At 50.2% G+C, this 24,375-nt stretch overlaps 1 protein-coding gene across 2 annotated transcripts in view; it reads left to right on the forward strand.

Moving 5' to 3' along the window:
* Rim2 (replication in mitochondria 2) overlaps positions 1 to 24,375 on the forward strand; it is an 84,619-nt gene that overhangs the window by 41,671 nt on the left and 18,573 nt on the right. The window contains exon 7 of one of the 2 annotated variants that reach the window (XM_075684241.1): positions 22,397 to 24,373. The exons of the other annotated variant lie outside the window; for it this stretch is intronic. Within the exon in view, the coding sequence (XP_075540356.1) occupies positions 22,397 to 22,629 (233 nt within the window). The 3' untranslated portion in view covers positions 22,630 to 24,373. Of the gene's footprint in view, positions 1 to 22,396; positions 24,374 to 24,375 lie in introns of those variants that run through there. 2 annotated transcript variants of the gene reach the window in all.

Raw genomic sequence — 24,375 nt, forward strand, 5'->3', positions numbered from 1 at the left:
CTTATTCAGTCATTAGCCGTCGACGTGCCAGGGCGTGCCAGTGGTTGCTGCAGGAGAGCGTCCGGGGGGCTTCGCTTCTGCATCGCGTCACGTCGCCCTTCCCCCGTCTCTTGCCAAGACCCACTCGGAATAGCTCTGTCGCGAGACGCTTCGCCACCGACCCCGTTGCCATTCGTGAAGGAGCTGCCAAACGAGCCGAAATTCGGGGACCGATCGGTGCGCAAGGTTAGCTTCAGGCTTGAAGCTAACCTTGTACGTTGGTCACTGCTGAGTGCTCGCCTTTTCGCCCACGGGTGCTTTCTTAAATCGTGTACTACGAGCTCGCGTTTTTCTGGTCGTGAGGCGGCAACGAGTGACAAGCGAAAGCGACCTCCCTCGACCCTTCCAGCGTGACAGCACGCATAACGAGTTGTGCCGAGGTGGCCGCTCCCGTTCATTCATTACTGCCCGCAGCAGCTTTCGTCGTTACGAGGCAAGGTCGCATCGCAGCGGAATGCAAGTGCGTCCCTGGGGGAGGCCGCTCGCGTAAACAGCGTTCGCCCTCCCTTCGACCCAGAGCGCCGCTGGCGTTGTCGGTAAACACGCGGCAAGGGTTTCGCCAAGACGCCGCCATTGGCGCCGGTCGCACGCTATCGGGGTCGCTGGCGGCGGTCGACACCCCCGTGCGCGCGCTGTCCTTCCCTTCACCCGGCGTTATTGATACGCGACCACACCTGAGCACACGCGAGTTATCGCGCTGTCTCGGTTCGAGTGGCTTCTGCGCCTTGGATATTGTGACCAATAGGTTTGCATTGTGCGTCGCGAGGAACGAAAGGCCGAGTGATTGTTTTCCTTTGCCCACCTTGCATTGCATGCTACGTTGCGTGCTCTGAAAAACTTTTCGCACTCTTCATTTCTTCAGGGGGGGGGGGGGGGGGGGGACTTGCAGCTGTGCAGGGCTGTGTCCGTTTTATCAAATCTTCAGTGGCTTTCTTGATGACCGACGCCGGAATGCTGTGGCAGATGTCTGTTATCCTTGTATTCGAGCTAGTCTGACGTCCGTCTCGATCATGTAAGCACGATCTTTCACATAACCCCAAAGAAAGAAATCCAGTGGAGAGAGGTTAGGTCACCTAGCCGGCCAATTTACAGGTCCGTGCCTTCCAATCTATCGCGCATGAAAAGTCGCATCCAGCTAGTTTCGTGCTCGTCTGCTGCTGTGTACAGGTGCCCCATCTTGATACGACAGAAGTGGAAGACGTGACAGCGGAACTTCGCTGAGAAATTCATCAACCACTAGTTCAAGGATTTCGTTCATGTAACGCTGTCCACTCAGTGTGATCGAAGAAGATGGGCCCGACTACATCAGCGTAAATTCCTAACCACACATTCAGCGACCGCTGGTACTGGTGCCGATTGCGCTTCACGCAGCGTGGATTGGAGTCCCTCCAGTAATGTCCATTATGCAAATTTACCTAGGCGTTTCTGTGAAAATTGGCTTCATCTGTGCGCATGATGTAGCCCAATTCGAGAAATGTAGACGATTCTACAGGTCCCCATATTCCAAGCATTGGTGGTGGTTAAAGTGGTACAGGTGAAAGGCCGTCGTTTAGAATCCTCCAAACTGACGACATGGAAATTGGTACCGGTGCGGCCACGTCCCGCACGCTAGCATGAGGGTGTGAGGCCATTAATGCTAGATCATCCGTGCGTAGGCTATGGCTCAAAAGATGGAAGTCCTCCGCCGCTGTTTCTTGAAGCTGCCGCTTTGTCTCAGGTGTTCATAATTTAGGATGATAGTCGATGCGTTTGGTCTACCGCCACACTTTGATGACTGATATATATATATGATGGCACCCACGACGATAGTGGAAGAGAGGATAGCCTAGAGGAATTCGAAATCCCACAGGTAACGCCAGAAGAAGTAAAGAAAGCCTTAGGAGCTATGCAAAGGGGGAAGGCAGCTGGGGAGGATCAGGTAACAGCATATTTGTTGAAGGATGGTGGTCAGATTGTTCTAGAGAAACTGGCCACCCTGTATACGCAATGCCTCATAACCTCGAGCGTACCGGAATCTTGGAAGAACGCTAACATAATCCTAATCCATAAGAAAGGGGACGCCAAAGACTTGAAAAATTAGACCGATCAGCTTACTGTCCGTTGCCTACAAAGTATTTACTAAGGTAATCGCAAATAGAATCAGGGACACCTTAGACTTCTGTCTACCAAAGGACCAGGCAGGATTCCGTAAAGGCTACTCAACAATAGACCATATTCACACTATCAATCAAGGGATAGAGAAATGTGCAGAATATTAGCAACCCTTATATATAGCTTTCATTGATTACGAGAAAGCGTTTGATTCAGTCGAAACCTCAGCAGTCATGGAGGCATTACGGAATCAGGGTGTAGATGAGCCATATGTAAAAATACTGGAAGATATCTATAGCGGCTCCACAGCCACCGTAGTCCTCCACAAAGAAAGCAACAAAATCTCAATAAAGAAAGGCGTCAGGCAGGGAGGTACGATCTCTCCAATGCTATTCACAGCATGTTTACAGGAGGTATTCAGAGACCTGGAGTGGGAAGAATTGGGGATAAAAGTTGATGGAGAATACCTTAGTAACTTGCGATTCGCTGATGATATTGCCTTGCTTAGTAACTCAGGAGACCAATTGCAATGCATGCTCACTGACCTGGAGAGGCAAAGCAGAAGGGTGGTTCTGAAAATTAATCTGCAGAAAACTAAAGTATTGTTTAACAGTCTCGGAAGAGAACAGCAGTTTACGATAGGTAGCGAAGCACTGGAAGTGGTAAGGGAATACATCTACTTAGGGCAGGTAGTGACCACGGATCCGAGTCATGAGACTGAAATAACCAGAAGAATAAGAATGGGCTGGGGTGCGTTTGGCAGGCATTCTCAAATCATGGACAGCAGGTTGCCACTATCCCTCAAAAGGAAAGTGTATAACAGCTGTGTGTTACCAGTACTCACATATGGGGCAGAAACCTGGAGGCTTACGAAAAGGGTTCTGCTGAAATTGAGGACGACGCAACGAGCTATGGAAAGAAGAATGATGGGTGTAACGTTAAGGGATAAGAAAAGAGCAGATTGGGTGAGGCAACAAACGCGGGTAAACGACGTCTTAGTTGAAATCAAGAAAAAGAAATGGGCATGGGCAGGACATGTAATGAGGAGGGAAGATAACCGATGGTCATTAAGGGTTACGGACTGGATTCCAAGGGAAGGGAAGCGTAGCAGGGGGCGGCAGAAAGTTAGGTGGGCGGATGAAATTAAGACGTTTGCAGGGACAACATGGCCACAATTAGTACATGACCGGGGTAGTTGAAGTATGGGAGAGGCCTTTGCCCTGCAGTGGGCGTAACTAGGCTGATGATGATGATATATATATATATATATATATATATTATATATATATATTATATATATATATATATATATATATATATATATATATATATATATATATATATATATATATATATATAATATGCGGCCTTCCCTTGTTGCCATTTGCTGATCCCAAGGCAAGGATCATGTTTACCTTTTGCTTATTAGAGAGAACATGGATACTGGGACGCAGTGGCGTAGCCAGGTCGTCTGGCACCCGGGGCCCATAGGCCTTCTGTCACCCCCCTCCGGGTGGGTGTAGCCCCCGGAAAGAGGGGTGTCTTCAGACGTCTATGACAACCCCCCCCCCCCCGCTGGCCCATTGCACCCAGGGCCCACTGCCCCCCGGCCCCCCTGGTTCCTACGCCACTGCTGGGACGAAACAAAACGCACTCTTAAACATTTGCACTGATCTTGTATGTTCGCTTTTGTCATGATAGGCTTTGTGGCAAAAATAAGAAAGAGAAATACCATCTGTGCACTTTATCTACGCGAAGACAACAGCTGTCACAGCTTGTTTCCAACTAACACCAAATGCGACGTGTTTCGGCCGGAACGCGGCAGATAAGGCACTAGCTCGATCACGATGTTTTCCTTTATTTCCTTTATTTCGTCCTGGCTAACTCAGAGGGAGCATGTTCGAGGACGCTGGTTTATGATGTGGGTGGGTGCGCAGTCACGTGGTACATATTCTCCATATTTCATAGGGTTTAGTTATCAATAAAAAAAAATTGCATTCAGTTAGTAAGTCGCTGAAAGTACCGTAGTTAGATGTCCCTTGGCTGTGCCTTCAAATGCCTCAGTGAAACTTTGTCAATTAGGATAGTATGTCTCAAGTTAGATAATAGATTACAATGATCTAATTAAATCTCAGTAACGAAAAGCAGCTACTCCATTGTACTGTAAACAATATCCACTAGGTTTTCTTCGAGTAACGCATTGCTCTTTTTTTTTAAATCTTGGTGCACGACAGTTAATTGGGACACCGTGTATATATTTATGACCTTTGCATGCAAATGATGATGTCTGCATCCTTAATAAATGTTCTAAATTATTAGAAAAGCTTTTTGTTCATGAGTCGTTAGCAGTGCTGACTGGAAAGAGAAGCAGTACTAAGACACACAACATTCACGTGCATTTCACGCCATTGATAAAACACTCTGCCGAAGGGGTCACTGAAGTCTATAGGATCTTTTTTTTTTTTTTTCATGGTCAAAAAAGCACGCAAGGCAATTTTAAACGTGGTGAGCATACAGCAACATATTCATTCGCTACGCATAGGCTATCCCTACTTTTAGAAATAATTTTTAATTGGTACCTCCGCGCAGAGTCCCCCCCCCCCCCCCCCCCCCTTGTATTCGGCGCCTATGCAGTCGGGGATCTTTGAACGCCGTCGCGTTCCGCACGGTTCCACTCGTAAAAGGGGAAGTTTAAGCGTCCTCCACGTTCTTTTTTTTTTTTTTTTAATCGAATGCTTTCACGCTCAATCCGTGCGCGGTGGTCGGGCAGCGCAGTTCCACGCGACGGCAGGCAGCAGCGATCCAGACCGGAGCGTCCCGCTGGCAGCCCAGCGTGGTAGGCGTGTGTTTACGCGCGACGCGTTGTGGCCGGCCCTCGTCATATCGCATCACGCGTGATCTGCCGGCGGCCGCGAATTGTGAGCAGCTCGGCGCACGGCAGCTGCACTCTTCGGGTGTTTCCCGCCTGGCGCGCACTCGCGCTTCGCTAGTATCGCCGTTTGCTTCCCCGCCCCCCCTTTCTTACTGCGTGCTGCTTGTCTTTTTTTGGTCAGCACTCATCTTTCCTATCGCCTCGTTGTGATCGTCGCGCGCCCGAAAGGCCCGGTCCAGACCGGGCGTTCTCTGCTTTCCGCGGGTCAGAATACACCTGCGTGATCGGTGTTTACCAGCGCGTTATGGCGCAACGAGGCCGTTCGGCGTTGCGACTCATCAGCGTTCATCCGCGCGTATCGGGAGCATCGCAGCTTCCTGCGAAGGCGTCGCCGGGTTTTCGGTGCTTCGTCGTCGCTGAAGTACCGGAGCATGAATGTCGCATGATTGACATTTTGGCTCCCCAAAGCAATACGGGCGCAGTGGGAGAATGTTTACAAGTCTTCACCACCCGGTGTATATATTGAAATCATTTCCGTGGCTAAGCAACGATAAAGATGGCCGTGCGTCCGTCCGTTCCTCCTTCGCGTAGGACGATCGCTTTCAACATATCCAGCCAGCTGTAGAAGAACGACGAACACGCGAGCAGTGGCACGAAAATTTGGTGGCTGGCCAACTTGAGATTTTGGAGTCGTTCAATGTCCAATTGAACGCTGCTGAGCGTCCTTCGCGTTGCGATCACCTCGCGGACAAGCGAGCGCGCTGATACGCTTGGCGCGTTTTCGTTTGACCTTACCGAGGCGCAGTCTGAACGAGAGCTTGCGTGGAACGCGCGCATAACGCAGGCTTGCGAGAGCACGACAGCGCTGGTGACATGTCAACGCGACCCTCTACCTTGACGACGCTTCGCCGTGCTCCCTCACGGGTTGCAGAATCAAGCGTCTTTCATTTCTTTAGATCGCTATCTTCATCATCATGCACTGTCCCCTCACGCGCTACTGCGGCAGTTGCTGGCGTTCGCTTTCGACCGCTCTGCTCCGTCGAGGCGCGCTCGTGCCCGGCGTTCCGGCTCAATTGGTGCGACTGCATTGAAGGGGTGGCGAGAAAATCTGTCAGTTGTCTGCTAAAACCTGAGCATTCTTTGCCACAGGAGCGGCCATGGGTAGACGCGCATACGCTAGGAAAAGCAAGTAAGCAACACTAGGCAAATACGAAGTCGCAGCCGAAGCTTAGTACTCGAAGGTTATTTCGTTTCGACCTCATCGGAACGCGGCCATCGCTGCCCTTGACTGCAGCAGAATGCCACTGAAGGACCGCGGCGGCCAAGGAGATGTGCGGATGCGTGTTCACCAAATCAGCCCCCGTAATTAGAAGTTTGACCTTTTTCATTCACCCTTCTCACGTTTACTGGTCAAAAAAAATAAAAAGCGCGAGCTGAGCGTGTTGGTAGGTTTTACGTGGAGCACTTAAGTGGAAACTACGCCTCGAATCCTGGGCCCGCCGTTCGTCGGCCGTGGCGAGCGCTGTTTGCGCGAGTCGGCGTGAGCGCGGCGCGTGTACGGGCCGCGTCTCTCTCTCTCGTAGCCTCGTGGTGCGCGTTCCTATCTGCGCCGAGCCGTTTCGCAACCTCGCGCTGGCAGGTTGCGCTGACTGTTATTCATGGCCGCGTGCGGAAAGTGGCTTGAACGGTCTAGACCTTTGCTCGTATCTTCATCTTAAGGCCGCAAATGGTCGCCATGCATTTCCCCCCCCCTGCTTCTCTTTTCTCCGTTTTCCGCTGTTTGAAACAAGCACACAGAACGTGCAACCTTCTCGCTCTGCGCTGCTTTCAAGGTGGTCACTCGTATGTGGTCTTCGCTACTAACCACGGCTGCTGGATTTTAAAGGTGCCACGTCAGGCGGGCTCCAATGGGAGCGAATGTCTCAGCCGTGTAGTTGCATTCTCGGCCGCTTGGCTGGGCCGAACGGCGCCGGCTCTCGGGGAAGGGACGCGTCGGTTTCCATGGCCGTTCGAAGTGCGTGCCTCGCGCATTTTCTACGCCGATCCCAGAGGACAGTCGCAGCGTTTCCGATGCACGCGGCAGGCCGCACTTTTTTTTAGTTTCAAGCGGCTGTGTTGTCCTGAGCTGCTTGAGTAGCATTGCCCTGAAGAAAAAAAAAAGTAAATGAAGCTCGAGTTCGCGTGTGTAATGGTACGTGTGCTTCGAAGCTTCAACGTTAACACGTTTAACAAGGGTAAAACGGGCCAGAAACGGGGATACAGGCGATGTGCTTCACGTGGGGGGAGTATGAAAGACACGGCCTCCGAGATCGCGCGTGATCTCGGAAGCCCTGCAGATGCGGGAATTCGCGATCCACTCGCAGGTTTGCTCGCCGGCATCGGGTTTCCCCGTCTACTCAGTTCATCTTTGCAGACTAGTCGAGCGATGCATGAGCGCAATTTATTTCCCGTTGTCAAATATTTTGGTTGCGAAACGCTTCTTTGAAACAGGCCATCTTTACGCGTGTTGTAGAGATAGTCCTGAACCTGCAACTGTGTCGTGAAAGTTAGGTATCGGACCAGGGTTTAAGCCGCATCAATAGCAATATATCCTAGCGTAGTGGACGGATGTTCAGGACCGAGATATTGTAACGATTCTGTGGCAATGCCTTTCCGTGTCGCGCTTCGTCAGGAGTCAGAGGACGATTCGATAGCGTTATCAACGGGATCAGCCGGCCCTGATAAGAGAGGCACAGAATCGCGCGGAATGAACCGCTACATTGTGCCGGCCCGGATTTACCTACTTCAGTGCGCGAGCTCGTCGCCAAAAGTAGCGGGGTGCTACTTTGGACACCGTCGGATTCCTTCAAGCTGGCGTTTTCAGCCAATCGGAGAGAGCAGCCTTGTGGGCCAGTGAGAGCCCACAAGGCGAGAGAGCGAAATTTTGTGTCCACAATGGCAGATCCGTTCTTGCCACTTGCTGATAACAGGCGTAATGTATGAGCATGTAAGGACCCTGTATTGCGGCGGCAGCGTGAATAGTGGTTTTCGAGCTCTCTCTCTCCATGACATTCGCCGTTGGGCACTCGCCGAAGATGCTAGCGCGAACAGATCGCAAGTGCTGCGTCGCGCTCACGTCACTGGCCACGCTCTACAGACTGCGGCCTCCGTATTTTGATGGCACTGTCGACCACACACACAAGCGACTCCCGATCATTTCGGGCTGTGTTCGTCGCGTTCCAGAAATGTCTGCGCACAGGTTTGATCGAGCCTCCAACCTGTTCCTCCGTCGTTCCGCTGGTTCGCTTCGGGTGCTCGGTGCGTCCGACTCGCTCGCGGCACAAAATAAGAAAAAAAACGACGTAACGAACGAGGAAGTGAGCGTATTCCTTCGGTGCTTGGAATTTTCTGCTGCCTGCAGGCAGCAGAAAATGGGAAGTGGGAAAATGGGAAATGGGAAGCGCTTTGAGGTGCATCGGTAAACCGTCAGCCGCCCGGCGGGAGAAAAAGGGCACCATGCAGCCAGCCCCTCTTCGTAGAGACAGGGCCGTTGTGGCTCTCTTGTTGACATCTGGTGAGGCGCTTTCTTTTTACCGATGGCCGGCGCTCCGTTGGGGATTGCCCAAAACTATGCTTTTGTTGCGTTACATTGGTGGCCAAGCTAACTAAAAAAATATCCTCCCTTATTTTTAAATTAATTTTTCTTCCTTTGCGTCGCTATTGCCCGAGTTCTCAGAACGTTGCAGCTTGTTGGCGCCTAAAACTTCGCAGCTGCCAAATTTCAGAGCCCGTTCAACATAACGCAGCCATGTGTTGATGAAACAGACAAGTTGATTTCTTTCGCTGCGGGATGTAGGCCGGTTTCTTTCCCCAGGAATGCGCGGAGTGACGTACGGCGGCGTGGCTGTCGATATTTGGGCTGCGCCTGTGCGGCGAGACAGACTTCGTGCAATGACCTTCTGTCGCACCAGAGGCTCCTGGACGCAAGCTCCGGGCTTGGCCCTGGGCCAAGCGCCGCGCGGGCGCCAACGAGCGGCGCGTCCCCTCGCCAAGCATGCTCGGGCGAAGCTTACGCGAAATTCCCGGCGCTTGCAAACTGACGATGTCTGCACTGCGCCGCATATTTCGAAGGCTCTGTTTGTCGACATTGGTAGAATATTCCGCTTGAGCAGCGTGTCAGTATACTTTCCGATGAAACTGTGGTTAGCTGAATGCTCGCTCGTCGATGTGCTGCACCGTGCGTGTGAGCAGCTCCTTCTTTGTTGGGCTACCCGCGAGGAACGCGCAAGCGATATTGATGGTGCTTTCGAAGAGCGCTTCACGTGAGCTGTTATATCGACATAGCTTAAATGAGTAAGCTTGGGAAAGCCGTAAAGGCTGGTTCGTGTTTGCATTCTCGCTGCGTGTCAAGCATGTTTTGCTTTCGTCACGACCGTGTGGCTCACTTTTTTGCGCCATGTGCACGCGCTGTGTATACTGTGTTCAGGCTGCCGCCCTGATCGCGGCAAGGGGACGTTCCTTCTCGCTGTATTGCAGCTCAGCCGTTTATGTGAGCAAGGGTTGCCAACTGGTCTGAGTGCTTGTAGTTTTAAAACACGTTGTTATCGGTTTAATGTAACTCACCATGGGGTCGCGTACTTGCGTAGGACGCGGCCCGCTTTTGCGTGTGCGGTCCCGATGGTGCTGCAAAACTTTTGCCGGCTTCATTGGCCCACGCTATGCCGAAACGCAGTTCATTCGCCAGCTAACGTGCAGCCGCCTTGTGCCGGAACGCAGGCGTTGACGCGTAGTTCTCGTGGCCTGCGCAATATGGTCGGATTGCGGGAGAAGACACCGGCGCCAGCATTGTTTTCATCCCGCCGTGCCACGCTAGTACGTCGTGCTCGGCCAGAGTTCGGAGGCGGAACTGACGTCCAACCAGTGTGCCGGTGTGTGAGCATGGCTCCTTCACTCCCCCTAGCGGTTCGAGGGTGACGCGCCGCAACGGCAGCCAGAACCGAGGCCTTTTGCCGAAGCGCCGGATTGGCAGGTTTTTATCGTCCGACGCGTGCGACAACCGCACTGTCGTTTGCGCGCAGCCAATGAAAGCGCGGCTGGTGTGTCACGTTCTCGGACGTTCCCTCCGCAGAGGCGGCACCGGCGAGCCGGTTTCTCGCCCTTTCTTTCTTTCTGTATTTTTTTTCTTACCGGCTACAATTCGTCTGACATGAAATAGTTACCAATTCAGTAAAATTCCGAACGTGTACCTCTTCTGCAAAGCAGCGCCTAGAACACTGGTGCTACAGTAGGATACAACTTTAAAAAAAAACTGCAGTTGGCAACCAAGGCACGGGTGTGTTACGCCAGGCATAGAATTTCTTACAATAATTACCCCAGGGGTGAATCTCCGCATGGATGCCATTGGCCGTTTTGAGCAGACGCTCTTTCGACGCTAGCGCCAAGGTCCCCTTCAGTTACGGTCCTAACAGCAGGGCGATGCTCTAGCAAAACGGTGGCGCAAACGATTTTCTACGTTGTCACGGCAACAGCAGCCGCGCGGCGCCTCCTCCCCCTAGCGTTTTCTTTGTTTTTATGCGAAGCATATTACTAGAGCTCAACCCAGCTCCTCAGGCGCGGCGGTGTCGCCTTCAATACCACGTGACACCGTGACGTCACGACAGAGGAGAAACGGGACTCCAACTCGCGCCGTCGCCTTCAAGGCTGACCACGTGACACCGTGACGTCACGACAGAGGAGAAACGGGGCTCCAACTCGCGCCGTCGCTCGCGGCGTCGCGGCGGTATATAAGCAGCTGCGCTTGTTTCTAGGTGGCTTTGGCTCAACTCTTGCAAGATGGGCTGGGTGGGAATCGAACCAGGGTCTCCGGAGTGTGAGACGGAGACGCTACCACTGAGCCACGAGTACGATGCTTCAAAGCGGTACAAAAGCGCCTCTAGTGAATGCGGTGTTGCCTTAGAAACGAGCTGTTTCTAAGGCTCAGGCGTGCGTCGCTTGCTCAGGCGCACATTTCGTTGCCACGCCGAACGCTGCGTTGCTCGACGCTCACCGCGTCCAATGCGGAGCGCGTAGTCGCTGCGCCGTAGCCCATTGTCTTACACCCCTTGGCGGGTTGACGGGAACGCTGTCGCGTTCCACTCTTGAAGGCGAAGCAGAGTAACGCATGAGTTGTTTCTTCGTCTAGCCGAACCAAATATAGCCAAGTTCACCAGTCTAAACAGTGGTTCAACAACTAAAATAAAGGCTAGTATGCTTCGCATCTTGGGCTTAACCTTAGCTAAGCCACAGCCATTTTTTTATGCGAAGCATATTACTAGAGCTCAACCCAGCTCCTCAGGCGCGGCGGTGTCGCCTTCAATACCACGTGACACCGTGACGTCACGACAGAGGAGAAACGGGGCTCCAACTCGCGCCGTCGCTCGCGGCGTCGCCTTCAAGGCTGACCACGTGACACCGTGACGTCACGACAGCGGAGAAACGGGGCTCCAACTCGCGCCGTCGCTCGCGGCGTCGCGGCGGTAGCTGCGCTTGTTTTTATTATGCCGACCCGCTCCCTTTCCCCCATGCCGCGCGCGCCGCTAACTTTTATGCGAAGCATATTACTAGAGCTCAACCCAGCTCCTCAGGCGCGGCGGTGTCGCCTTCAATACCACGTGACACCGTGACGTCACGACAGAGGAGAAACGGGACTCCAACTCGCGCCGTCGCCTTCAAGGCTGACCACGTGACACCGTGACGTCACGACAGAGGAGAAACGGGGCTCCAACTCGCGCCGTCGCTCGCGGCGTCGCGGCGGTATATAAGCAGCTGCGCTTGTTTCTAGGTGGCTTTGGCTCAACTCTTGCAAGATGGGCTGGGTGGGAATCGAACCAGGGTCTCCGGAGTGTGAGACGGAGACGCTACCACTGAGCCACGAGTACGATGCTTCAAAGCGGTACTAAAGCGCCTCTAGTGAATGCGGTGTTGCCTTAGAAACGAGCTGTTTCTAAGGCTCAGGCGTGCGTCGCTTGCTCAGGCGCACATTTCGTTGCCACGCCGAACGCTGCGTTGCTCGACGCTCACCGCGTCCAATGCGGAGCGCGTAGTCGCTGCGCCGTAGCCCATTGTCTTACACCCCTTGGCGGGTTGACGGGAACGCTGTCGCGTTCCACTCTTGAAGGCGAAGCAGAGTAACGCATGAGTTGTTTCTTCGTCTAGCCGAACCAAATATAGCCAAGCAACAGCAGTTCACCAGTCTAAACAGTGGTTCAACAACTAAAATAAAGGCTAGTATGCTTCGCATCTTGGGCTTAACCTTAGCTAAGCCACAGCCATTTTTTGTTTTCGCCTGTACACGGCGCGTTCTGATTTTTTTTTTTTCTTATCGCGCGTGCTACGGCACACCATGAGCCAGCTCGCAAGCAATGCCAATGCGCAGCGTAGCGCGCGCATTGGCATTGTGGGCTGTGGGCATTGGATTGTGGGCTGTGCTATGGCACGCACGCAGTCTTGCCCATACTTATACCAGCATGTGCCGGAACATTAAAAAATTCCACTTCCAACACAACAGATCTTTGGTCTCACTTTATTGACTGCGTTTCCGTAAACAGATTTTAGAGCGCAGCTCTTTGGCGTCCGTTCCTGGGTTTCGCGTCGTCGTCGGCGTTGTCGTCGGCCTCGTAACCAGCTCCGCCCCCCTTTCATCCCCCCAGCGCTAGCAGCGACCGACTGATACCGCTGGATGCCGCTGACGCCGCTAGAGAGTCAAGATAACGTGACTGCATAGAACACCGTCGCCGCCATGCAGAAAGAGGAGGAAAGGTTCCCCCCCCCTTGTTCTTGTGTGGCGGATAGGGTGCTCTTCAGTTGCCGACGCGCCGGTTATTTCACGTAGGCCCCGGCACGTCGACGAATACGTGACCACCTTCCCACGGCTAGACCTGGTTCTTAGCGCTGCGGAAGCGAGGGTATCATATTGTTTGTGTCGGCATCGGCGGCGTTGTCCCTGAAACCAACTCCGCAGCTGGGGTTGACTCACTATCGGCGTCAGCGGCATCAGTCAGTCGCTGCTATCTCTTCCCTCCTCCCTTTATCGTGTTGTCCGCTTGCTGCGCGCGCTTCTGCCCCCATCGTTTGCCGCTGGGTGTACACGCCGCCCCCCTCCCCCCTCTTCCTGCGAGTCTCCGGTTGTCAAAGCGCCGGCTCGAACTTAATTCCTTTCTTCGCTCCTCCTCCAATGCAACCCCTGTGCGGTGGCAATCAGAGAGCCAGATCGGTGGCGGCGGATCTGTATATGTGCACCGCCCGAGCCGAAATTGCCGCTGCCGTTCGCCCTGTGCGGTGGCAATCAGAGAGCCAGATCGGTGGCGGCTTGACATAAAGACAAACAGCAATTTCCTAACACTTATGCGGGAGAACATCCCGTTCCTCTCGCTCGTAACGCGTCCCACGGCTGTGACAACCTCGCGAGGCACTTGTATAGATCTCGTCTTTGATAATCAAGCATTGGTGTACCAAGTCGAACATATATCAGTCTATTTCTCCCACCACAAAGCTTCCTTCATGACTGTCAAGAACTGTTAGTGGAGTCTTTGTTAAAGGAATACGTGTGAAAAATAAAAAAAAAATTCTGTGATAGCGCATACATGTGTTGCTCGATTTCTTTGCCTCAATCTATCGAAAAGGTGAAACAGCTTATTTGCTGCGCTCAAATTTCGCATTAGGAAGTAACGTAATCGTCGGTAATTTTTTTCTTATAACGTGGTGGTGGTGGTTGGGGGGGGGGGGGTGATACACGCTCAAAAAATGAACAAAAGCGAAACGTGCATGACATATACATGAGTACTAAACACAATAGTTCAGACAGTGAAATAACAGAAAACGCGAAGGCCGTTTCATGTACACACATAAAAAACTAGATTTTTATATAACGCCCTCAAGACCAAAATGCAGACGATCTTCTGATATATGCACTAAGATATTGCACAAAACTTGACGACGTTATGACAGTCATGACAACTAAAGAAAGGGAAAACTCACTGGTAATGGCAAACACAATGACACGCAATATACCTAAAAAATAGAATAACATGCGATGATTGACAGCCATACCAAAAAAAAATAAGGGCTTACTTATAAACCTGCACGAAAGTATACAAAATGCGTGACATGTTCATTACTACAGAACAAAATGAAAAAGACATAGCAGAACACAAATAACATTGTACTAAAAACTGAAATACACATTATCACATTGTGCACTTGGCCACAACATGAGTAACGGTGGCAAGGGGGAACAGAAGGTAGTCGGCTTTTGCAGCAGCACATCGAAAACATTCGCAGAAAGGCCTATTCCTCAGTCAAAGACCAGGTAAAATAAGCCAACACGACTTCTCTTTCACCCCGAATGCAATGCTTAGCAGTAAAATTATGCCACTAAATCATACCTACTAGGCACTCCTTTGTATAATAAACACGATCTGCAAAAATCTGCATTTATGACACTTGCAATACGCATGCTTTCCAGAAGAAAAAAACGCATCATGCCTACACATGAATGTTGTTCGCACGGTTTTCCCATCGGCGATTAATGAGATAATACACAAACACGAACAGTAATTTTTCAGCTGTTAGTACGTTTGTAGAACGTGACACACAGAAAAAGCACTGAGGGCGGAATGGAAAGCGAAGTTACTAAAGTTGCAGAATGAAACTTGGCACTGAAAAACACATCATAGGCCAGGTGACAATGAGGAGGAACATCTATTTGTCAGCTTTCTCTACCGGCAAGAGGCAAGTGTAGCACAATCAAGGCGCAACGAGGTCCGGAGGCTCATGGAGCCCACACATATACAGGGCTGTGTTCGTGTACATGCGCCTTCTGATGTCCTTAGGTCTGCGCGCTCACCTGTTGTCTTTAAGCACCTGGAACAACCTTGCAGGGCCTGTTTTTGAGATATTCGTGCACCACTTCACAATGCACGAGCGGTACGAGTCGTGAAACGGGTGAAACATCGCGGAGCCACAGCTTCGAGGCCACGAAACTGACGAAACTACCCACGCCGGTCAACGCAAAGCAGCGCACGCTTCCCGATAACAGCAGATAACGAAACATGAAACGTCATGCAGCGGACTACGCTCTTAGAAAAATTTACACCCTTTGGGGCTTATCTTGTCCCACAACGATAATCGTCATCCGTGCTGCCCGCGTTTCCTTTATTTAACGCTGCGAGCCCGGTACTTTCCAGTCACGAACGGCATGCGCCTTATCAGCGTGACGCAGCATTCTCGACAGGAAAGTAGCGAGCGCCGAGTTTTCAGGAAAGGAAACGCAAGCAAGGCAGATGACGATTATTGTTGTGGGACAAATATACACCCGAAAGGGTGCAACCGTTTTAAGAGTAAGCTGGCGGCGGGCCGCCGGGCGCGTGGGGAGACAGTCTCGAAGGTGGGGGTGTTACGAGTGAGGGAGGGCGAGGGGAGAGGAGTGGGGGGAGGTCGGCTACCTGGATCGGCGCGCGGGCGTGCGACGATCTACGAGATCATGCAAGGGAAACTAATTTTCTGCTCCGCCCTCCTCATAGATGGCGCCAATTACCTCTGCCACCTAAAGCCCGTTGATAATTTGAAAGTAGCGACACTCTCCTCCTCACGGCACTTTCCTCCTCGATTCTCCTCGCCCGCCGGCTGCGCACGGCGCGCTTTTCCTCCTGGGCTCCCGCGGACGGGCCGCAGGATTCTATGGAGGCGTGTTATTTTGGTCCAGTTGCGCGCCCCTGTGGGATTGAAAATTTTGGGAAATGCTAATAACAGCACCGATAATGCTGGAGGAAACGTTTATGAGCAGGTTGGTTTTTCCTTGTAGCCGTATGAACGGGGTATACCGATGCAAAGGGAGCTTTGAGGCGAGTTCTATACTAAGTTTTTCTGCCACATGATCAGATGCTTTACTTCGTGCGTCTGATCTAGTGTTGCTTGTGGCACACCCCTTTGTGCGTGGCTTATTAAGCGAAAGCCTTAGACCTGTTTCAAGGTCCCGTTGTGAGCTGCAGAAAATATCACGTCACCGAAGGAAGGCGGGAAGCGAACCAAAGCATGTGCAGCCGCGTGTAAGAGATGATTAATGATGAGCAAAGTAGTGATCGATCAGTGATTGGATTAAGATGAATTCGGGTGTATTAAGGTGGATTAAAATCGATGAAGGCGCATTAAGGTGAATGAAGGTGGATTAAGGTGCATAAAGGAGGACTAGGTTGGATTAAGGTCGATGAAGGTGCATTAGGGTGGACGAAGGTGAGTTGAGGTGCATTAAGGACGATTATAGTGGATTAGGGTGGATTAAAGTGCACGAAGGATAAGGGTGGATTAAGGATGATTAGGGTGGACTAAGGTGGATGAATCTGGATTAAGGTGAATTAAGGGCGATTATAGTAGATTAGGGTGGATTAAGGTAAATGTGGGAGCATTAGGGTTGATTAAGGAGGATTAAAGTGCATTAAGGAGGCTTAGAGTAGATTAAGGTCGATGAAGGTGAATTAGGGTGCACTAAGGGGACTTTCGTGGATTATGGTGGATTGAAGTGAATGAAGGAGGCTTAAGGTCGATTAATGTGGATTCGGTGGATTAATGTGCATCAGGAGGATAATAGACTAATCGGCCTTAATACTCAGTGAACCCTAATTCACCTTAGTCCACCCTAATCCACCTTCATGCTTCATCCCACCTCAGTCCAGCTTAATAGACAGTTTTAGTTTAGCGTACGCAACTATAGCGTACGCTATACGCTATAACATAGCGTACGCTAAGCAGCGCACGTTTTCGACAATTTTAGTTGGCCGGGGATATCTTCGGATCTCAGAGGCCATATGCCGTCGTTTCGGCTATTTCGCGCCTATAGCGATAGGTGGCGCTGACGTCTCGAATGTTTCTTTCGTTAGGCTTCGACTCGTTAGAAACGAGAAGCGATCTCGAAAACACCACGAGGTTATCCATAATACTCTGTCATCGAAGCGGCCTCAGACTAAGCGAAAGCCGTTGACACAGTCATTTGCTACGAACGAAGTGCATTTTACAAAAGCAACGTCAAATTCAACTCGAAGCGGGCAGCCGGGACCGCCGCCATGTTTCCCGCAAACCACGCAAGAACGCTAACGCTAACTCGTTTGCGTTGCGTACGCCCGCTATACCCGCTATTTCGTTTAGCGTTCAGCGCATGCGCAGTGACGACCCGCTATTTTTTAGCGTACGAAATGGTATAGCGTACGCTACACTAAAACTATCTAATACTCCTAATCCACCTTAATACAACCTTATCAACCTACATCGCCCCTAATGCACCTTAGCCTACTCTATACGGTCTTAATCCTCCTTTATCAACCCTAATCCATCATAATCCGCTTTAATCCTCCTTCATCCACCTTAATCCTTATTCACGCGCCTTAGTCCGGCTTAATAGTCCGAATCTACCTTATACACCCTAATCCGCCCCTATCAAACCTAATCCAGATCCATGGTCCCTAATTCACCTTAATCTTCCTTTATCCTCCCTAATCCTTGCTCATGCACCCTAACCCACCCTAATCGGTCTTAATACCCTTTCATCACTCTTTCACCTGAAACCACCATGATCCGCCTTAATTTTCCTCCAGCCACCTTAATCATTATTCATGCATCTTAATACTTCTTAATGCACTCTAATCCACCTTAATCTTCTTTAATACGCTCTAATCAACCGTAATCCTCCCTAATACACCTTATGTCAATCACTAATTATTCATTAAATAACTTGGGTAATCATTCTCATATACAGGGGTGGATATGCTTTGGGTCACGTGATACTTCTAGTTTACAACGCGACCTTGAAACAGATCTAAAGGCTTTCGCCTTAAAACTTAAAAAAAAAACTCAATGTTGACTAGCTAACGCACATCATGACCTGCAATACCACGGGTATACTTGCCCCAAATTGTTTCAGGGCGCAAAGCAGAATCTATAATGCTGCACTTCCGACTGAATAACAACAGTTAGCGACGTGCGAGGTGATGAAGCCGCCCCAGGATATTAAGCATACTGAGGACAACCGCAACAAAAACGCTGGTGAGCAGGCCGGAAGAACGAAAAAAAGAAATGCAGCATAACGGGATGCTTTGCTACGAACTATAAGAAAGACGCCGCAGCTCGCAAACAACGCTGTTCTTTGTCGGAACCAAGTTCTTTCGGCCAATGTCATGCAGCCACTGCTTCCTGCGCAAGCCGTCACGCTTTCCTTGTGGTATCATAAAAACGGCATAATCATCTTCAGGCTTCTTGCTCCAGTTATATGCGCAACAGCCCGGCATAGCGCAAGAAACACAGCGTACAACGTTCGCTACGCCGCGCCCGCCGTGCTCAGGAGGAAAAAGGCGCGAACGAAAAAGAAAAACACAAGCAAAACTCAAGATCCGCGCGTTTCCAAGGGCAACGGCAAGGAGACCAATCGTCGTGCAGAAAAACGGAGGCAAAACTGGTTGCCGCGGGGGAACGCGAGGAGGAAGCGAGGAGGTCGCGCGGCGGCGGCAGAGTTCAAAGAGTGTCGTCACTTTCAAATTATCAAGGGACTTTACTGCCACTGAGGTAATGCGGTTGTTTGCTTTAAATGCGGTAATGAGGAAATGCGGTTGCTTGCTTTAAATCGGGGGTACAATCAGGACTCGATGGGAACCAAAGGTCGGTGGGTCGCCCCGCATTGGGCGCTCACGGGAAGACTACAAATGAAGCTGTGCAGGGTGATATGGGCTGGACTAGTTTTGAAGTGAGGGAAGCACGCAGTAAAATTGAGTATGAAGAACGCCTGAGGAATATGGAAGAAAGTAAATGGGCTGGGAGAGTGTTCAGGATATCTGTACAGGAAAAAACGTTGATTCACAGTGGAGGAAAATATCTAGGAAGCTTACCAGCAAGTATGTGGCCTGTAGGGTGGGCAACACAGCAACAAAGACGGTCAAGCGGAAAGTCAGAGAGGCTGAAATAATCTCATGGGTGGCGGCAATGGAAAGGAAACCTGCCATGAGTAACTACTTAAGAGGAAAAAACGAAATCAGGAAAGAAACAATTTATGACAACTCAAAACTAAGCTCATTACTTTTCGAAGCGAGATCGGGATGCCTTAAAACACGCACCTATAAAGCGAGATATAAGAAGGAACAAGAAATGTGCTTGCTGCGGTAAAGCTAGGGAAACTATGGAGCATGTTTTATTAGAATATGAAGACGTCTACCCAGCGATCGATTTAGACACCACTGGCCTCCTTGAAGCCCTTGGGTCCAGCGGGAGCAGTGGAAAAGTAAACATGTCCGCAATAGGCATTTGTAAGAGGGGATTGGAGGATTGGTGGACGAAAAGTAGGGAAACGACAAAAAAAAAAAACGGAGACGTACAAAAGCAGTTAGCAATAGGGGATCAGAAAATTTGTGTGTGGGAGTTCATAGTGTTTATTTTTTATTGTTTAACTAAGGTAGGAAATAAGGCAGTATAATAGCAAGAGCTTGGTGGCGCAACCCCACCGCCCCGTTCCAGAGGGGACGCTCATAACATCCATCCATCCATCCACCGAAGCCGGGGAGTTTCCCAGGCCCGGTGTTACTCCGCCAGCCAATCACAGAAGCAGACAAAATTGTCGTCATGCGGCATTTCAAAATGGCGTCGTACTTGATAGCTTCGGAACGGCTCAAGTTCTTGAAGAGTCTTTTCATCGGCGGAAGCGTTGAGGTGTGCAACAGACATGGACAGAGTGTATGAAGTCTGAGCTTTTCACTCTTCAAAAGTCGGCGGCACTCATGAAACTTCATTGCCAACTGAAGTGAAACTTGACAATACATAGTTGCAGCGAAGCGTTTTAGTTTACTTCAATAAAGAATTCGGCTTTCACCGTTCCACTATAATAGACGAGTGAAAATGCTTAAAATTACGCTCTAGTCATATTATTTTTGTGGTTAACGCCTGATTTAGGTATTTTCGTAAATAACTTTGCAAAGAATGCAGGACAAGGTATGCGCCACGTGGAGGGCTTGCGCGTTTGGGTTCAGGATGATTGTCGCCAAGCGACGCCCGCGTCATCGACACCGGATTTTCTGCGACACCGGGCCTTTAACGCAATCGCGTTATTGCATGACAGGAGTGTGGCACAAATGAAAGACGACCAGAGAAGCTCACCCGCAGCAGCAACGATATTAGAGGGAGGGGACGGGGAAAATATTAGCGAGGGAGTAGAGAGAGAGGAGGCAGTTTTGTGAACTACAATGCTACAACCCAGAATGGCGCCGAAGCGTGCACTTGGTGCCGACAAGACGAAGGCTTGCATAAAGCGTCGAGCGGAGCAGGCAATGTAACATTTCACATGAACGCAAACAGCAGACGAAGCTGCGCTTACATCAATTCCCATAGTGCGTGGGATGTGCACATTTCTTGTGCTTCAACAGTCTTTTGTTGCTGAAGTTGTTCAACAGCCTCTCAGGGGAGTTGATTGGCGGGACAGCAAGCGGCGAACACTCGCCAGAAGACACGGGCGTAATTTTGCGTTTGATGAATCTGCAAAACTTGCGACGATCTCGGGTGCGCGAAAACTCGAAAGAGCAAACTAAAAATATAATAAAAAGCAGTAGCTGACTGGTGAATGCTACGTATCGTTTGAAATTAGGTGCTGTGAAAAACAAAAGTACTGTTTTCTATTTTGCATGCAAGAAAACGCGAGCAAAACTGCGGTACTGCTTCCAGCAGCGGTGAAAGAGGCGCGCTTAGTTTCTGTCCATCGCCTTCGCTTCGTAGCCAAGAAAAGTTGTCCGCGAGTGCAGTACTCGGCAACTCCGCTTAAGAAAAGGCTCGGCATAATTTGTGCGCGCCTGTGCCCGTGTGACTCTTTGTGCACGCGTACAAAGCTTCGCTGTAGCTAGGTTCCAACTCGTTGGATCTGCTGCGTTTTTTTTCTTTTGTTTATTGTCCGTTCGTCTTTATATCCGGTGCCTTAAAATTTCTGTACGTTTACCGTCATTACTGAGGGGTGACCAAATGACATTGTAAAATATGGCCGTACGTACGCGCCCTGTCGAGGCTAACGCGAAGGCCGTCGGCGTGGCGACTCGAGTGCTTATTGCGCGGGCGGGTAGGCCGGCTGGCTTCGACGCCGATCGGCGGAGCGCGACGCCAGCCATATGCGAGCCGCGACCATCGCCGTGCGCATTGCCCGTGCTGCCGGTGGCCGTGCGCGCAGCCATCTAACGCAGGCGCCCTCCGCCAAGCGGGGGCCTCGACGCGCCTCCCGCTCCTCGCGCCACCTCGCGGCTCGTAGGGAAGTGCCGGTGGTGGCTTTCCAGTCTTCTTCGCCAGGTGGCGTGCACTGCTACAGTCGGATACAACTCAAGTCTGCAGTGAAACCCCGTCCACACCCTCATAACCGCCAGCCACTGTTCCTCCGCAAGGCTGCAAATAGTTCGCACTCCAAAGTTTTCTCCAAAGCCTCCTCCAAAGTTCTCCAGAGGTGGTGGTGAGGGGGGGGGGGGGGGGCAGAGGTCCTAAGTGTGCAGGGTGTCTATAGGTATCATCCACGAAGATTTAAAAATATGCAAATGCCACGTAGCTGGACCGAACAAAGGCAATGTTTGCTGTCGCTTGGAGATACTCTGATTATTTTTTTGCATTCCGCCTATTTAGATAATTAGTCTCAGTGAATTAATCAACTTCTCAAATACTATAATTAGATGAAAGTCGTCATTGAGAAAATTGTAGGGCAACATGAAAAACTCCCGATACTGCTTTCTGTTGCTCAATATGTGCTACATGAAAGTCTTTTTCCAAGCGTGAAAGAAGCCACGTTACAAGCATAGTGTGATGCTTGTAACGCCCTTTGACGCCCTTTTGATTTGTTTAGGTTCGTTGTGCTGTGCTCTTATACCAGGTGTGCCAGTCTGTGCAACGTTCCTTTGAGAAAGATTGATTTGACATTTGTGAAGTCGGCCTATTATACGTTATGCCTCAGTAAAAACATTCATTATTGCGCAAGCCAGAGACCACATCAGCAGTTCAGATGAGTGTTACGTCCGTCTGAAGTGTAGGCTATGTCATGTGCTTTCGAGAACTGCTAGCAGATGATGATGTAAGGCACATGCCGTGACAATGCACATTGGCAAATTTGTGTGCTTTGAATGGTTCACTTGTTGGTCGTTTGTTCACATGCTTCGAATGTTCACTTGTTGGTCAGCACCTGCTAGCCTCCATAACGTGATATGGACACCCATCTTGCTCCTGATTCGTTCCTTGTCCCAGCTCTGGCTGAAGGAATGTATACCTCAGGTGCCGACCTGTCAGCCCTTATCATCCAAACTTGCTTCTCTCTCTCTTCCTCTCTTTTGTATGGCTCCAATGGGACCAAATATATACTTATGTGCTCCCCTTTTTGGTCTGGTGCAGAAGTGGCGAGGACACGGCTACGGCAGGAAGGCGAGAAGTATCGGTCATTCTTCCAGACACTGCTTCTGGTGTGGCGTGAAGAGGGCTACCAGGGCCTCTACCGAGGCCTGGCCACACAGCTTGTGCGCCAGATCCCAAACACAGCCATCATGATGGCCACCTACGAAGCAGTCGTCTACATGCTCTCACCAGCTGTCTACGGCGCCTCTCCTGCAAACTTGGATGATGACTGAATAACTTCCTCGGGGCCTGTCACGCTGCTGCCAGGTGGAGGAGCAGGAAGGGCCCTTGTTGCAGTCCCATGGAACTGCGCAGTGCTTTTTAGGCTCAGCGAGATGACTGATTTTCCCACTCTTCTGGGAGAAGTCAATGTATATGATCTGCAGATCTCGAGTGCCGGGGTGCTTTTTTGACCATTTCACTTTAGCAGCACCTTTTACATATTCGTCCATATTTGTGGAATTGCTTTTCTTTCTTCTTTCGTAATTATCTTTGTTAATATCATTTTTTCACCATGTAGGCATTTACTATTTGCCCAAAAAGTGAAGTGGTAAGAACAAAACTCTAAATTACTTAGCGCAGGCATTAGTGTTCAATTCTTTTTCTTCCTTTTTTTTTCTTACTGGATGCCTCTGAACTTTCTGGACACATCATTCTGAAGGCTTCAGCGTGCCTGAAGTTTTGAGTCAGCCGTCATAGATTGCCGTCACAATGTGCACTTTTGTTCGCTTTCCCGTACTCTGGTCAGAATGGCAAGCCCGGCCACCAAAATGGCATCTGTAGCGAATGCACTTTCCCATGCCAAGAATTCATGTACGTGCGAGCAGTGTTGTTAGCTCTTGTACCGTAGAAGGGTTCTGGAGTTTGGAAGGCTTCGGTGTTGTGAACAACCCTTACCTGATTGTGTATGTGTGTGCCTGTGTGCGCGTGATGGCAGGTCTCAGTTCGGTCCACTTGCAGGTACGCACTTGTCACAAGCTGTGTGCAAAGCATCAGACTCCTGAAGTACTCGAACAGCCTGCCATTTTCAGTTGTAAATAGTATAAGACTGGACTGTGGTTCTCTTTGTACATACTTTGTTTGCTATGGTACTAATGTTATTTGTACACTGTTGTATTATTCATAGCACTAATTGCTTGTCACATTACTTCATGCTGTGGGGACATCCTGAAATTGGAAAAAGAAAGGAAAAGGTGGACATTTAAAAAAGATAGTATTGGCTAATACAAACGAACATACACGATTGCTAGTGCAAGCTATTTTTTGGTAGCATGTTCAGGGTCAGTAGGTCTTGTAATGCTTGTACGGGCATTATTGAAGCGCCTTTTTTTTTCCCATTATTTGGCAGTGTAAATCATTTGTTCTTGCTGTGCAGTGAAATGTTAGATAAGTTTTACAAATGCAATTGAACATGGGGTTGTGTGCATATAACTGACCACTGTATTGCTGCACTCCAGAAAGCTAGCCAAGCAAAGGCTACAATACAAAGATTGTTCTTTGCAAGTTACCCTGATCAAACAAACGAGAACTTTTGTTTGGGCTTTCGTTACCTGCCTGCGATGGAACTTCGCCTCAATTATTTTGTCAGCCTTGGTATTAGCATCTCTAAGTGTCACGTTGTGCGCCTCTGGCCTTCAGTGTGCCCTGTTTTGCAGCCGTGTTATGCTCGTTCAGTGTGGATCATAAGATTGCCGTACATGAGGCTTTGTTTCGTCAAGTACAAAGGGATGGTTTCGCGCCGGCTGTGTGCAAAGGACTGTGCTGGCCATGTTCGTTGCCGAGATGCTCGTTGAAAGTGCCTTACTGATTTGTAAAGGAAAAAAATGAAATTAAAAAGATGTAGCACGTGCGTCTGGGGACCAGACAGGCAGGCAAGCCAAACGCGTGTTGGATTTTTTTTTTTTTATTGACAACAAACCGCGATGCTTTCGATGTACATCCAAAAAATATCTGTTCAATAAAGTGGCAGCAAGTGTATA

The sequence above is a fragment of the Dermacentor variabilis genome, chromosome 3, assembly GCF_050947875.1.
Source record: "Dermacentor variabilis isolate Ectoservices chromosome 3, ASM5094787v1, whole genome shotgun sequence".
Taxonomy (NCBI): domain Eukaryota; kingdom Metazoa; phylum Arthropoda; class Arachnida; order Ixodida; family Ixodidae; genus Dermacentor; species Dermacentor variabilis.